Genomic DNA, 17,232 nt, shown 5'->3' with positions numbered 1-17,232 from the left:
GCACTCCTAGACATTAATGTAAAAAAAAAGGCTGAAACACTAAAAGTGATACGATTTTCAAGCTGTGTATTGTGGCACACTTATTTCTATTTAAACAAAAATTAATGGAGGGTGAGAGTAGTATGAGAAGAAATAGCAACATAGATAAACAGAATACAACATTAAAAGAAAACTTGCTTAATATCTTGGCTAAAACAAGTTTCTACATTTAAATAAAATTGTTTAGAAAATTGCCACAATATATAAAATGTATAGTAATCCATCTGAAAGATCTGTTAGAGAACATCTATAACACCACCACTTTTGTTAAATGTGTGAATACTCTATATGACTTTCTAGTACATATAATTATAAACATGAATATTCTTCCTTACAAAAACCACATTTAAGTCCAATGTCTGATATCATCTAGTACATTAAATGTGTATCACCAAATGGGTAAAATAGATAAATAAAAGTTTAAAGGTTAGTCATATGTATCACTCCCTCTTTAGCAGGCTCAGAACATGACTGTCAGCATTTTCAGTTGTGTGTGTCTATGACAAAAAGCAATATAACTGAATATCATGGAAGAAATTGTCTGCTCCCAGTAGCTGAATGGTCAGCATGATGGATTGTCAATCCTCTGGGTCAGGGTTCGATTCCTGGCTGGGTCAGGGAATTCTCTCTGCCCAGGGACTGGGTGTTGTGCTGTCCTCACCCTATCATCCTCATCGACTGCAGGTTGCCGAAGTGGCGTCAAATTGAAAGACCTGCACCCGGTAACAGCCTGCATGATGGGGGGCCCTAGCCGTACAATTAAATAAATGGAAGAAATTTACACTCAAAGTATCATAGCCAGAGGAAATTAATGTCTCCTGACACAAGGGATTGTAAAAAATGAATGTTTATTGCATGAGATGAATTGCATTGAACTGTTGTATGATATTTCACTTCCAGCTAAGAGGAAGATGATGAATATATATTTTAAAATAAATGCAGATACATCACTCTCCAAACTTGAAAAAATGTGAAATGGTCTGGAGCATTGTTTAACAGGAAGGCAATAATAACTGTGGCACAAATGGCTAACTTGATAGCAGCACACAGAAAATAGCATCAGATTGCACATATATTCCTAACAGTAGTGAAATGTATAAGGATTAAAAATACATTAGTTTACAAATTTCTGCAGAAAGTAGCAACAATCATAGCTCCTAAAAATAAACCAGAAACACAGGTGCACTGGATTTATTAGGGCAGGAATAGTATGTTACCCTTAGTAGGATGTTTGCAAGGATAAAACATGTCAGTACTAATTAAATCACCCAAAAGCAGTAATTCCTCTGTCTATGAATGGGTATCTGTCTGTGTATTGCGGTTTTTAGTTGACACAGGCACTGTAAATGAAATAACAGCCCATTTCAGTAACTGCTTATGCAAAAATAAAATAACAGTTAATTCAGAAATTTGATCCCTGAACATTTTATGAAAAGGCAAAACTAATTACTATGATTGAAAAGTAAAACACTGATATAATTATATTTTTAATTCAAATAATCACACTTTTAACATATTTAGTAGAAAACACTTAAAAATATTGTAAGGTTTTCTGTATTTCATAAACAAAAAATGATCAATAATAATTATTTTGTCTAATTATATAATGAAAAAAATTCTGCATTATATTCGAGGAACAGTATGTGATCTAACAGATACATTTTTTTGTCTTCTTAGAAAATTTTAATTCTGACACATTAGTGATAGTCATGAATCTTCCATTTAATTATTTCTAGTGATATGCAATATCCTAATCCTTAATTGCAGTGTGTGTGTGTGTGTGTGTGTGTGTGTGTGTGTGTGTGTGTGTGTGTGTCAATTGCCATCATCCATCATGTTCATTTACTCCCTCTCTCACAAAATAGATTCATTATCTACTGTTGGTGCTAAGTATTCAATAATAACTGTTAGTTCATCAGTACTAATTTGTTACTCTAGATATTTGGCCGTGAAAGGATGTACTTATTTCATGTGTTACATTACCATAAGGAAGTGGTGTTGCATTTTCATATGGAAACATGTCCTGAATAACTTTGGATGTTGTGTTACTGAACATAAATGGTAATCATTAAATGTAAACATTTATTTCAGGGTTTCCAAATTATTTGAAACTGCAGATTTCTCATATATTTTACCAAGCCACAGATTAACAGTTTATGTAATGGGTATATTTGTGGGCTACTTCCTGAGGATATATGGGAGAAATTTTAAATTGAAAAAGGTGAGATTTCTATATGTAACTCAGTAAATTTTATTAATTCATATTGTAATCACAAATTTTACATAATCCTTTTTATTTCTATGAGGATTAGTTAATAATTACCCTGCATAAAGAATACAGAAAAAAATAATATACTGTCATTAAAAATAAAATAAAAATCTTGTTAACCATTATTTTGTGGTTGTTACATAATGTAGAGAAAGCAAATCATTTTTTTCTGTCACTGGTGAACATTCAGGGGCACAAATAACAATGATCATTTAATGTAAAGAAGGAATTCTGGTTGAAATTAAAAGGTGAAAATGGTGGCAGATAAAAAGTCTCTAACCAAGAAATATTGTGTTTTTTATGGCTAATGGCAATGTGAATATGGAGGATATTTTGTTCCAAGGTTCAGGAAAAGGGAGGTGATGTAGGAGGATACAAAAGAGGCTCCAAGTCACTTAGGATCCCTTAACTTATTTGAAATGTAGATAATGTTCAAATGTGTGTGAATTGCTAAGGGATCAAATTGCTGAGCTCATCGGTCCCTGTAGATAATGCATGAGATTCAAATGTAGGTGGCAGTACTGTCAAACAGATAAGACAAGCTAAGCTGTTGAAAACTCAGTGTAAAAACAGCAGAAGCTCTTGAAAAATGAAGAGTGAGATGCAGCCAATGTCAGTACGTAGATATAAATAAAGTGGTATGCAAGAGATGAAGTGACAAACCTGGCAGAGAAGAAAAATTGCAAGATAACCTGATTTTCTTATAATTCTTTATATTTCATTTGTTTGTCACTTTTCTGCCATGGTTTATTTCTTCTGACATTTAAATTTCAGTACTAAATTCAACTCATTTTGTATAAGTTTGTATCTGATAACTTTCTTAAAGGCATAAGTAAATTTTGTGCTAAAAAAATATAAAACAAAACAAAACATTGTACCACTGCAACCATCATACACAAAAGGAGAAATTTAGAATTAAGTGGTGAACAATGATCTAGAACTGATTGTGAATTATAATGAACTGCAACAGATTAATAAATGTTGTACAATGTATTGTTTTAAATGGACAGTTTACATCATTAAAAAAATCAGCATGGAGCTTTGTTGTGTGACCCACCACAAATTCTTCTTCTTTGCCAACCTCTTCATCTCAGAGTAGCACTTGAAACCTATGTCCTGAATTATTTGCTGGATGTATTCTAATCTCTGCCTTTGTCTACAGTTTTTTCTCTCTATAGCTCACTGAAGTATGATGCAAGTCTGTCGCTGATGTCTTAACAGATGTCCTATCATCCTGTCCCTTCTCCTTGTCAGTGTTTTCCACATATTCCTTCCCTATCTGATTCTGTGTAGATTTCCACATTCCTTACCTAATCAGTCCATCCAATTTTCAACATTCGTCTGTAGCGCCACATCTCAAATGCTTCAATTTTCTTTTCTTCTGGGGTTTCACTGCCATACAATGCTGTGCTTCAGACGTACATTCTCAGAAAAGTCTTTCTCAAATTAAGGTCTATGTTTGATACTAGTAGACTCCTCTTGGCCAGGAATATCCTGTTTGGCAGCACTAATGTGCTTTTGATGCCCTCCTTGCTCTGTCTGTCATTGATTATTTTGCTTCCTAGGTAGTAGAATGCCTTAACTTCATCTAATTTGTGACCATCAATCCTGATGTTAATTTTCTCAATGTTCTTATTTCTGCTACTTCTCATTATGTTCTTCTTTCTTTGATTTACTCTTCATCCATATTTATTCTTTACTCATTAGACTGCTCGTTCCATTCAGCAGATCATGTAATTCTTCTTCACTTTCACTCAGGATACCAATAGTATCATTGACATCCTCTCACCTTGAATTTTAATCCCACTCCTAAACCTTTCTTTTATCTCCATCTTTGCTTCTTCAGTGTATAGATTGAACATTAGGGGTGAAAGACTACATCCCTATTTTATGACCTTTTTAATCTGAAGACTTTGCTCTTGGTTGTCCACTCTTATTAGTTCCTTGTGGCTCTTGTACATATTGTATATTACCCATCTCTCCCTATAGCTTACCCCTATTTTTCCAGAACTTCAAACATCTTGCACCATTTTACATTGTCAAACGCTTTTTTCATGTCAACAAATCCTATGAACCTGTCTCGATTTTTCTTCAGTCTTGTTTCCATTATCAACTGCAATGTGAGAATTGCCTCTCTGGTGCCTTTACCTTTCCTAAAGCCAAACTGATCATCATCTAACACATCCTCCGTTCTTCTGTGTATTATTCTTGTCAGAAACTCGGTTGCATGAGCTGTTAAGCTGACTGTGTGATAATTTTTGCACTTGTCAGCCTTTGCAGTCTTTGGAATTGTGTGGACTATATTTTTCCAAAAGTCAGGTGGTATGTCACCAGACTCATACATTCTACACGCCAAAGTGAATAGTCATCTTGTTCCCACTTCCCGCAATCATTTTGGCAATTCTGATAGATTGTTATCTACTCCTTCTGCCTTATTTGATCTTAAGTCATCCAGATCTTAAGTCCTCTTTTAAATTTTTATTCTAATACTGGATCCAGTATCTCTTCTAAATTGACTCCTGTTTCTTCTTCTATCACATCAGACAAATTTTCCGTCTCATAGAGGCCTTCAGTGTATTCTTTCCATCTACCCGCTCTCTCCTCTGCATTGAACAGTAGAACCCCATTGCACACTTAACATTGCCACTCTTGCTTTTAATTTCACCGAAGGTACTTGTGACTTTCCTCTAAGCTGAGTCAGTTCTTCTGGCAATCATTTTTTGTTAGATTTCTTCACATTTTTCATGCAGCCATTTGATCTTAGCTTCCCTGCACCTCCTATTTATTTCCGTCCTCAGTGACTTGTTTTTCTGTATTGCTGAATTTCCCTGAACATTTTTGTACTTGCGTCTTTCATCAATCAGCAGCAGTATTTATACTGTTACCCAAGGTTTCTTCTCAGGTACCTTCTTTGTACCTGTGTTTTTCTTTCCAACTTCTGTGATTGCCCTTTTAGGAGATGTCCGTTCCTCTTCAACTGTGCTGCCTACTGAGCTATTCATTAATACTATACCTATAGCCCTAGAGAACTTCAAGTATATCTAATCATTCCTGAGTATTTCTGTATCCCACTTCTTTGCGTATTGATACTTTCTGACTAATCTCTTTAAACGTCAGCCTACTCTTCATACTACATTCTGATCTGATCTACTGCTGGGTATGCCTTACAATCCAGTATCTGATTTTGGAATCTCTGTCTGACCATGAAGTAATCTAACTGAAATCTTCCTGTATCACCCAGTCTTTTCCAAGTATACCTCCTCCTCTTGTGATTCTTGAACAGAGTATTCGCTATTACTAGCTGAAATTTATTACAGAACTCAATTAGTCTCTCTCTCATCTCGTGTCGCAAGCCCATATTATCCTGTAACCATCTCTTCTACTCCTTCCCCTACAACTGCATTCCAGTTGTAATCTTACCCTTCCACACATCACTATTAAAATTCTCATTCTTTACACAAATTTTGAAAGCTTTGAGAGGCATAAGATATACAGAAGAATAACTTCTTACTTATCTTCATTATCTTGTTGTTATTGTCAATGGCTCAAAGTTTTGTCTAGGGGTACATTCTTGCAGCTGAAATTTCGAGGATTTTGTGGGTTCTTGATGACTAAATAGCTGATGAAGATTTGCCTGTATTATTTTTGAACTTTATTCTTTGTCGCATCTTTCAACATCACACCATTTTTACATTTTCCTCATAAAAAAAAGAAAAATAAATAAACAATTGTTGGTGATGAACTTAGAAATTGTCTACTTCCATCAGAGGCATGTCCACCACTACTTACATTCTGCAGTACTCACTTTATTCCAAACAGTTCACAAAGCAAAAGAGTTTACAAACTTACTTTAGCAAAGAAGAATCTTCTCTAAAATATGTCATAATTTTGTAAATAAATCTAGAAATAAATTTAACAATTAGCATTGGATTGTGCAATTAACAGTATGAATTTTAAGTATGCCACAAATTTTGTAATTTCAACTATTTTTAAAAGAAGAGTAATTTTAACTGTTAGTACATATTGATTGTAACAAATTAATTTCTTTTTTATACTTTTTAGCCTGAAATATAATACATCATATACAAAATCATATGAATTCTTTTAGTGACATAGCTGAGATAATTTTAACCTATGCAAGAATCGAGAGTATACATGATATTAGTTATCTCTATAATAAAGAAAAAGGTAACGTTAGAGGAGAGTGATTCGTTATATCATCCCCCTCACAAAATTTGGAAACAGGGTGTTTACAATATTTTGTGACAGACTATAAGGTTTGCCAAATGGTGTGCAAAATGATGCCCAGGATATCAGATGGATCTATAGAAGTATCTGATACATAACATATTACAGAGAACATACGAAAAATATCTACTATAAAAATCATACATAATCTATACATATATCAGGATATGGCATTCAGATTTTCAGATCTGTGGAACATACTGTCACAAGACAAATAATACAAGGTCAAAACTACAACATTACACCACTAAACCATAGAAATAATTACAGAGGCAAAGTAAATTACTAGAATTTATAAATTTTATGTTAAGTTCTATAAAAATAAACCTTCAAAATCTTCAAAAGAGAAGAGAAAAAAGTTCAGAGCGTATGTGTACAATGACTTGAAAAACTCACCATGACGGGTACAGACAAGAGGAATATATTCAGTCATGAGTAGGAATCAATCAGCCATACAAACTGTAGTATTCAAGGATATGTTGACTCATGAAAGAACAAAATAATGGAAAAATATTAGGGCCTGAGTTTTTGATGTGGGGACCGACCCCTGAATCCAAACCACACTGGGTACAAATCAGCAAAAAAGTTTTGACACAACAAAATGAATAAAACTCATAATCATATCAGTAAGTCCAATTATATGCAAAGAGTAATTGTGAGAAGCATCTAGCACAGTTTTAATCTGCCAGGAAGTTTCCTATCAGCACACACTCCACTGCAGAGTGAAAATCTCATTCTTGAAACATCCCCCAGGCTGTGGCTAAGTCATGTCTCCGTAATATCCTTTCTTCCAGGAGTGCTAGTTCTGCAGTATATTATGAGATGCTCACACAGAAGATGTCACAATATTATAGGAGGAGAAGGCATACTTGCCTTACAATTTATAAAGCAATAGACAATATTTCCTATTAATACCGAGAACTATGTAGGTGCACAAGTCATCCTACATGTGTGTCTCATTTGGCTTTTCATGTTTATAAACACAGAGCAATAATGGATAGGTGGTTGCATAATGACCAAGGTCAATGTTCACACAGAGTATGTCCCATGTGGCTGATGCAATGGTTTTGTAATTTTATTTTTTTATTTTGTATTATTTTTTGATAGGAATAAGGGAAAGGAAAGGCTTCATTTAATTTCTATAATAATGGGTAAGGTCACTGAGGAGTTTAATTTTTTTTTACAATTGTCAGCACCTTTAACCCACACTGACACAGATTCGGATTCATTTATTTTACAATGTCATCCTACATGGTCCGTCAGTGTTCTGTGGTAGGGTTCTGAACTTTACTATTAGCAACAGTGATACTTTTCAGCAAGGTAGTGCAGGCAGTGATTTTTTAACTAAATTTATTTATATAATACTGTTATAATAATTTTTGTACACTTTTGTTGCAAAGAATAATACACTGATAACACAAAACACCATAACCACTGCCCACTGTGATTCCGAATGCCCCCTGGTGACATTGTGAGCACGTGATGTGGTAAGAAAAGTACTCATATATAAATAGGAAATCATTCTAGCAACAACACAATCTGCAAATGGGGAAATTCACTGACGTAAGTGACTTTGACAAATGATAGATTGTTATGGTCCCATGCCTGGGAATGAACATCTTGGAAATGGTGAAGCTGGTTAACTGTTAACTTGCTACTGTTGTGAGCATTGTGGAAAATGGTTGAAGAATGAAACCATGAGTAGGTGATAAGATGTTGGACGTCTATACCCCATCACAGAATGTGGATATCAGAAGTTTGCCCACTGCACAAAGCAAGACAGATGTGGGACATATCTGATGACAATGTTGGTGCAAGCACAAGTGTTTTGGAGTACAATGCATAGCATATATTGTTGAATATAGGGTTGTACAACAGATTATCCCTATATATTCCCAAGTTGATCCTACAACAACATCAATTATAATAGTCGCAAATATCAGAACATTTAGATTGGACTGTGGATCAATAGAAACATGTAACATGGTCAGATGAACCATGTTTTTTTTTACACCAAGTTGATGATTGTGTCTGAATATACTGTCATACAGGTGAGTGGCTGCTTGAAAAGTGCACCAGATCCTGGGTGCAGGGCATTGGAAACAGTATTATGGTATGGCAGACACTCACATTGGTTTCCATGGGACCTGGTACAATCAAAGGCACTATGTCATCTGTGGACCATGTCAAAATTATTGCAGATACTTGCATCTGTTCATGTTTGATGTCTGGAGGCAATGGCATTTTTCAGTAGGATAACTACACATGTCACAAGGTCAGAACTGTGCTACAGTTGTTTGAATAGCACAACAGTGAATCCTCATTCACATCTTGGCCATCAAATTCACTTTATCTGAACCCTACGGAACACATATGGAAAGCTATCAAGTGCCAGCTCTGTGCCCACAAACCACCGATCCAACCCCACATATTTCTAGAACCTATCCATGAGTTGACAAAGCCATGCTGTGCAGAACCACTGCTGTATTGTGTTCCAAAGTTGGATAAACAAATTCTTCAGCAATTAATCATAGCATTTTGCCCATAAGTGTATGTACTATTTCCTGAAATATCATGTTCTATACTTTATATAATATGATTCTGCAGAATTTACATATCAGTTTAATTACAGTAATAGTTATTTTGATCAATTACTTGAAATTATTGAGTTTTAATCATCACACTCTGTTTTGTTACAGGCATACATAGGCATTGGTTGGATGCTTGTTTCTGTGTTGTTTTACTTGTCATTTGTAATGCCAGCAACAATGGGTCAAGAAAGCTACAAATATGATCCACTAGATGCAGCGAACTATGCTGCATTTGCTCCTATTGGATGGTGTTTGTGTTTTATGTGGATAATATTTGTATCATACGTAAACCAAGGAGGTAAGGTCCTTTTATATGTATACATATAAAAATTTTCACATTCTCATCAATTATCACTTCTGTATATTTAATTTTAATCTCATTCTGCAAAAAAGTACAGAAGAGAACTGAACTAACTTCAGTAATGTATGTTACATGATTTGAAAATGAAACAAAGACACATACATTATATGTACAACATAGTAATTATTCATGATTATTTTTTCAGGTATTATGGGGAGCATTCTCTCATGGAAAGTATTCTTAATATCAACAAGGATATCATATGCAGTGTATCTTACACAGTTTCCAATTTTCTTTTACAATGTTGGAACAACAAGACACACTGACCAATATAGCATTCGACTACTGGTAAGCTATAAAATAATAAAAAAATAACACATAATTTGTAGCACTCGGTGTGTGTGTGTGTGTGTGTGTGTGTGTGTGTGTGTGTGTGTGTGTGTGTGTGTGTGTGAGAGAGAGAGAGAGAGAGAGAGAGAGAGAGAGAGAGAGGAGTCAAAATGTAAGTAAAATAAAAGGATCTAGAATAAACCAAATGTTTACAATACATATCATGTACATTTATTTTCCATATAAGGCTGACAAATTTATACACTGAGGTGATAAAAGGCATGGGATAGCAATATGCATATATACAAATGGTGATAGCATCACATACACAAGATACAAATGGCCAGTGTTATGGCAGAGCTGTCATTTGGGCTCAGATGAGTCATACAGGAAGGTTTCTGACATTATTATGGCTGTACAATGGGAATTAACAGGGTTTGAACATGGAATGGTAATTGGGGTTATATGCATTGGTAATTTCATTTTGGAAATTGATAGGGAATTCAATATTCCAAGATCTACAGTGTCAAGAGTGTGCCAAGAATACCAAATTTCATGAATTACCTCTCACCATGGACAATGCAGTGGCCAATTTCCTTCACTTAATGACTGAGGACAGTGGTGTTTGTGTAGAGTTGTCAGTGCTAACAGACAAGCAACAATGTGTGAAATAACTGTAGAAATCAATGCGAGATATATGACGAATGCACCCCTTAGGACAATGAGGTAAAATTTTGTGTCAGTGAGCAGACAATTGAAGCGAGTGCCTTTGCTAACAGCGTGACATCACCTGCAGCAGCTTTTCTAGGCTCGTGACCAAATCAGTTGGACCCTAGATGACTGGAAAACTGTGGCCTGGTCAGATGAGTCCTGATGTCAGTTGGTAAGAGCTGATTGTAGGGTTCGAGTGTGGTGCAGGCCCCATCAAGCCATGGGTCCAAATTGTCAACAAGGCTCTGTGCAAGCTGGAGGTGGTTCCATAATGGTGTAGGATGAGTTTACATGGAATGGACTGGGCCCTCTGGTCTAACTGAGCTGGTCATTGGCTGGAAATGGTTACTACTTGGAAGCCATTCAACATGGACTTCATGTTACCAAACAACGATGGAATTTTTATGGATAACAATGCACCATGTCACCTGGCCAGATCAGTTTATGCACAATATCCTCCACTGGCAACACTTTCGGAATTATAAATGGCTATCCCTGCCACGTTGAGCTGCTTGTACTACCCCAGGCAAGAGGAGGTCCAACACAATATTAGGAGATATCCCATGACTTTTGTCACCTCAGTGTAAATAAATTCAAGATGTCACATACAAAATTTTAACACATCAGGTTTTCGCTGTGTTAATATATGATTTATGCCATGAACACATTGGAACAACATCTATCATTAGATGACCGAGCATGGAACTCTGCAAGGTGTTACAAGTCATGGGCCCCCTTTAAGAGGAGGCAGATGCCCATTTCTATTGTTCAATATTACTTTCTGCTTTGTTTCACTTAAGTGTCAAAGATTGTTAGCAACATTTCATATTTATTGATTGTAAGATGTAATTAGCAAAGGATAATACATCTCGTTCAGATGGAATAGCTTCTTGAAGTCCAATTTCAACTTGATTACATATATTGTTATTAGGCGTACCTGTAATTTCCCTATAAATAAGCTTTTATAGAAATTTAGAAAAAAATTTTAACAGCAAAACTGTGCTGTTTTATCAAAATTTTGCATGCGTGGTATAACATTGCATAATTGAATTTGAAATTTGATGTAGCCCCAAACGAAGAGGAAAGGAATATGGTGAAAATTGAAAAAATACTGAAGTGTGTAGGAAGAAGAAATGAGATGGAACTAACTTCTCCATGTTAATTTTTACATGCCTCAATAAAAAGGGAAAAAACTAGTGCAAACTTAGTTATTAAATTATATACTATTTGTGAGGGATTTTCATTGAGTAAATGATTTAGTCACAAATTTGAAGGGTCTCATGTTAGTTTCCTATGATATGAATTGTGACTATTTCCATTTATTTTTCATTCATACTGATGATAATTTGTAGTGAAAATGTCACTGTATAATTCTAAGTATTCTCAGTGATTAATTTGTATAGTATGTGACAATACAGGTACAAAAACTTAAAGTATTTTATACCTTACTAGCATTTAGATACCAAAAGTCTTTATCTAGCCCATGATTCTTTATATTTTGAGATATGGAAATGTCTACAATCACATTTTGTTGAATTCACTTATATTGTTACCATTGTATGTAATTTATCGTATTTACAAATTATTTATTACTAATTAATATTCATAATTCTTTTTTCAGTTTAATGCAGCAGAAACTGCAGCCATTGTTCTTGCTTCAGTTGCCCTTACATTGTTCATAGACTTGCCATTCCAAAATATTAGAAATGTTCTACTGAAGAAAAAGAAGTCATGAAGATAAATTTTGTCATCTCTTTTATGTTGTAAAAAATTTAATGCATTAATGCAAATCGTTTGCTAGGAAGTGATGAGTGATCCACTTTGAATATTGTATACTGTGATTTAGAAGTGAGTGCACAATATGTCGAAGACTGACAGAAAGAAAATTTGAGTGAGGGTGTAAAATACATCAGCTTATAATGAACAAACAACTGTGAGGAGCTTACCTTAAGACTCTACTCTCCAGTGATGACTGAGTGCTCATTAATAGAATCTTTCTATATTCCAGGAATGAAAGCAATTAACTAATGACATAAATTGACTGTAATCACCAACAGATGAAGCAATGGCCACACTGATGAATAATATGTATATGGTAACAGAAAACAAATTCTTCAGCTAATGGAACTGTACCTCTGATTTTCAAGAGGTATTGTTATTGCTCACCTGTATATAAAGCCACATGTTTGGCAAATTTCATAAGTTGATGAAGTTGTTGGTTACCAAGCCGTCAGAATGGTCCCCTTGACCAAAAAACAACTGTGATACAAAAATATCAAGGAGATAGCGGCAATCAACTCACTAATGAAATGGATGCCACTTCTTTGACAGCTTGAGTACTGACACCTTACAATCTGGAATATGTGTGCTAGCCACTGCTGATTAAGTACTTTAATCAAACAGTTGTAAGTGATCTTGTCAGTTACTTACATTGCTGTTCTCAAGGGAAATACCTTTAGTTTCAAAAGCTGAAAAATTAATTCTTTGTTATTAGATGCTGTAAGAGTGACCTGTTGGTGAACAGAGCTAAAAGATACAGCTTTATTTTTCAAATTATTCTACAAATATATCTATCCAATTGTTGTTCTGTTGCAGTTTGCATCATTAGGAAAAATATTATTTATTAGTAACAACATTTTTAGATATATCATTAAGAGCCATTTGCAAACGTAAGTGTGAAGCATCAGAATTCTTGGAAAATTGTAAAGTGACATTGAACTTTAAGAGCTCATATACAAAACAGACAGCAAATGGTGTTTTAAATACAGCCCCATTATTGTTGAAGGAATTTCTCAGGTAAAGATGTTAATACTAAATAAAAAGGATATTGTAAATAAGATTGTAAGTTTCTACTGCAGAAAGACCTGTACAATTTTTTATGTGTATCAAATATAAATTATGTAAAATATTTTATATTTCTTCAGTTTGGTACCCAAACCATTTTATTGTATACAGAAAAAAGAGAGTTTTGCTACTTGAGCAGCAAAATAACTGATGATTGCCAAAGTAAAGAGGATATAAAATGTAGACTGGCAATAACAAGAAAAGTATTTCTGAAAAAGAGGAATTTTTAACATCTAGTCTCAGTTTAAATGTCAAGAAATCTTTTCTGAAAGCATTTGTCTTGAGCGTAGTCTTGTATGGAAATGAAACTAAGCCAATATGGATTCAGTGAAGAAGAGATTAGAAACTTTTAAATGATGTGCTATAGAATAATGGTGAAAATTGGATGGGTATATCTAATAATATATGAGGAAGTACTGAACTGAATTGACAAAAAAAAATGGCATTACCTGACTAAAAGAAGGGATGAGTTGATAGGACACATTCTTAGACATCAGGGGCTCTCAGTTGGGTAATGAAGGGAAATTTGGGGTAACAATTCTAGAGGGAGACCAAGACTTGAGTACATTAAGCAGGTATACAGGGATGTATGTATTTTGCAGTAGTTATGCAGAGATGTAGAGACTTTCACAGGATAGACTAGCCTGGATAGCTGCATCAAACTGGTCTTCAAACTGTAGACATCAACAGCCACAGGAAATGTTCCAAAATAACAAGGAATAAACATCAAGTTTTAACATGTGTGCCAAATGAGATCTCTTCTGAGCATTAAAAACTATGATGTATAATCCTCAAAGGAAGTGATATGTTAAAGCTTGAAGATAATGCGAACTGCTCCAAAGCTTAAATCTGTTCAAACTATTTTTATTTGATCCTCCCAGATATGGCCATGGTGATCTATCAGATCAAGCACCAGACTCTGGCCCTGAAGCACCTCTGTCCATTTCCCAATAAGATCCAAGATTTTTCTTCATTCCAGTCCCTCCAGGATGATCCCAGGTCCACTCAACTTGCTATCAAATAAATACTGGGGATCTTTTCTAGGGATAAAAAGCGACAGGGTTATGGGACCACCACCCTTCCCCACCACTCTCCTCCACCACCCTCTCCCTCCAAGTGTTGCAGTGAAGAAAGCTTATACTCTACCTATAGTCAAGCCAATAGCTAGAGGTCTGCGCGGATAAGAAAAGTGCAATCCGCATCTGCAAGGTCCTAATCTGCAACCGCATCCACATCCGTAGCAATTAATCCGCATCTGCAAGTTCCTTATCCGCATCCGCATATATTTAAGTTTTGAATGAGTAATTAATAGCAATAGACAGTAGTACTTAGAATTATGGTATGTAATGACATAGTTATTGTTAGGGTGCCATTTCTGCGACAACTGAACTACTTTTGACTTCTTAAATCACAGGAAGTGCTCTATACCTACTCTAAAGCAGACCATTCCAAACAGGAAAGCATTGGCGCTCCGGAGCACACACAGTAGCGGCTCGGATCTCATGAGATTGGAAACACTATTTAAAAAAATAAAATTCAATGTAATAGTATTAAATGACGAAAATACGTGTATAGAAACAATTATATTTCGCTGCTCTTCTGCCAAGGCAGCTGAAAATGACGATGGTTTTAAACTGTTACTAGCACATTGCATTGTTTACCGACAGTTTTTTGCTACTCACTGCTTGGATGTGTCAAATTTTGAAGCCATTCATGTCAGCTGATGATTATATTATAGCTTACACGTTCAGTCCTCGTCATTTCCAGGTGAATATATTTACAGTATTAGGCCTACACTGCAAAACGCTGCCGCAGCTGTGAAAAAGTTAAACTGCCAGCAATAATTGACGTTGTCTGGAAGAAATAACTCGTCTTCCAAAGAGTGACAACAAAATCAGTGGTTACAGAAATTAGGAGTGGTTGGATGAGGTAGCAGTTCCTTAGCACTCACTGCGCCGTACTTGGCCCCCACATCAATAAGAGACTGTGCTGTCTCGAGAAACCCAGATCCACACACAACTTCGAATGGTAAAATGTCTTTGCTGACAAGATTGATAAGATTTCTGTCGCGGCTGTCTTCATATTTGGCGGAACTTCAGGAACTTTCACGTCTGTCTTGGTATTTAAATAAGTAATTATGCTACTTTGTCGAGCCTCACACGAATGTTTTAGCAAATTTGAAGTTCCAATTTTGTGTTCAGTGTAGGAATATACTTTTTTACATGCAAAACAAGCCACTATATCTTTTATCTTTTCGTTGCCATCAAATAAGTATGCGAATTTTTTCCAAATTGGCAATTTCAATTTGTTTTCCTTCACTAATGTAAAATCACCTTTTTTTCACCTTACATGAAATTGTATCCATCGATGTGGTGTTCATTTGAAGAAAGAACTCTCACTGATATTTGCTACGATGCACGTTGTCACTCGGTCACTGCAAAGCGCTAACTGAAGGCAGCGGAAAATTGCAACGGGCACCTGTCTGGTAGACAGTGGGCAGGTTTGCCACCCAGAGAGCACTTCACAGGCCACACAAAAGACACGGTTGCAGAAACGGATTAGGCACAGGTCTCTTGGGTACAGCTACATCGGTCGTAGCCAGGGGCTGACAACAGACATCCGCTCTACCCGGGCCCAGCAAGATTCCAAGAATGTCAACAGACTTGAAGTTTTCAACTAACATTGCAACATACGTACTGAGCAGATGCCTTGCTCATTATCCGCAGATGACCCGCAGATATCCGCACCAGTTGTGATTTTATCCACCAAGTAACAAATACCGCGGATATCCGCATCCGCGCAGACCTCTACCAATAGCTTGGTTATGGGCTTGTGCCATAGACTTTGCCTAAAGCTCTTACTTCCCAGATATGGGTAATAAATGTGTATTTGATGAACACATGCTAACATAAATTACAGCCTATGGTTACTTAACTATTAAGAGTTTAAAGAAACTTAGAAAATTATAAACAGTTTTTGTACTCTTTACGGATGTATCAAGCACCAAACATGCACACCTATATGTTGCTGTATGACATACTTAGAAACAGTTGCTGCAATAAGCACATAGTGTTGAGGAGTGAGACAACAATCTTTCCAAATAACTGGACTTTCCAGAGGAATGAAAACATAGAAACAATTAATGTTCCATTAGAATCTTCCATTCAACACAATTTTTTATAGAAACCTAAAAAACATGAATTTCAAGCAAAAATTTTTCTTTCTCAACATGTGAGGTTGCTCTCTTTAGTACTCATGTACATATATGTGGCTCAATGATAAAGTGCCGGATTACAAATCCAAAGGTCTCAAGTTTGATCCCTGGTCAGTCCTATGATTTTTATCCGTCACTTACAGTTATTTCATCCCTCGCAGTGTTTGTTGGTCTGAAAATGCTGAGTTACATTACGGTTCAGAGCCCACATTAAAACTGTAGGTCACTCTATAACTGGCAGGGTACGCCAGTTCAAAGATAAAGGCATACCACCTACAACAGGACCATGCCTAGTAAAGCACTGTGGTGTTCAAAACAACTGCTGAACTGATGACAGGTTTGCTTAGTACTCATAATCGTGAGAAAAATCTGTACTTTATAATTAAAAAAAATAGTTACTCTGAATGCCTGATATGTATAAAGCTGGTCTGAACTTTATTGTTTTGGATAGCTAGATAATGAAGTTTGGTGTCCTTCACTAAATTAAGCTACCATTGTAATTGTACATTTCATTACCATTTGTATTTTCAAAACTTCACTTAACTCTTCCTGTGAATTTTTTATTGAATTTAAAACCAAACTAAGGCTCATTTAAATATAGGGTAGACAGTAAGAACATTATCTGAAACATTAGCTCAAGACACATCATAGCACTATAGTACTAAGGTCTTGCCTGCCAGGCCTG

At 35.5% G+C, this 17,232-nt stretch overlaps 1 protein-coding gene across 1 annotated transcript in view; it reads left to right on the top strand.

The window, feature by feature from the left end:
- LOC126471228 (nose resistant to fluoxetine protein 6-like) overlaps nt 1-13,397 on the top strand; it is a 292,721-nt gene extending 279,324 nt beyond the window's left edge. Inside the window, exons 11-14 of the mRNA XM_050099351.1 lie at nt 2,131-2,260; nt 9,256-9,445; nt 9,654-9,796; nt 12,111-13,397. Coding sequence (XP_049955308.1) covers nt 2,131-2,260; nt 9,256-9,445; nt 9,654-9,796; nt 12,111-12,224 — 577 coding nt within the window. The 3' untranslated portion in view covers nt 12,225-13,397. The remainder of the gene's footprint in view (nt 1-2,130; nt 2,261-9,255; nt 9,446-9,653; nt 9,797-12,110) is intronic.
- Nucleotides 13,398-17,232: the final 3,835 nt, after the last annotated feature.

Source organism: Schistocerca serialis, chromosome 3, assembly GCF_023864345.2.
Source record: "Schistocerca serialis cubense isolate TAMUIC-IGC-003099 chromosome 3, iqSchSeri2.2, whole genome shotgun sequence".
Lineage (NCBI taxonomy): Eukaryota > Metazoa > Arthropoda > Insecta > Orthoptera > Acrididae > Schistocerca > Schistocerca serialis.
This window is presented reverse-complemented; position numbering and strand designations above follow the sequence as displayed.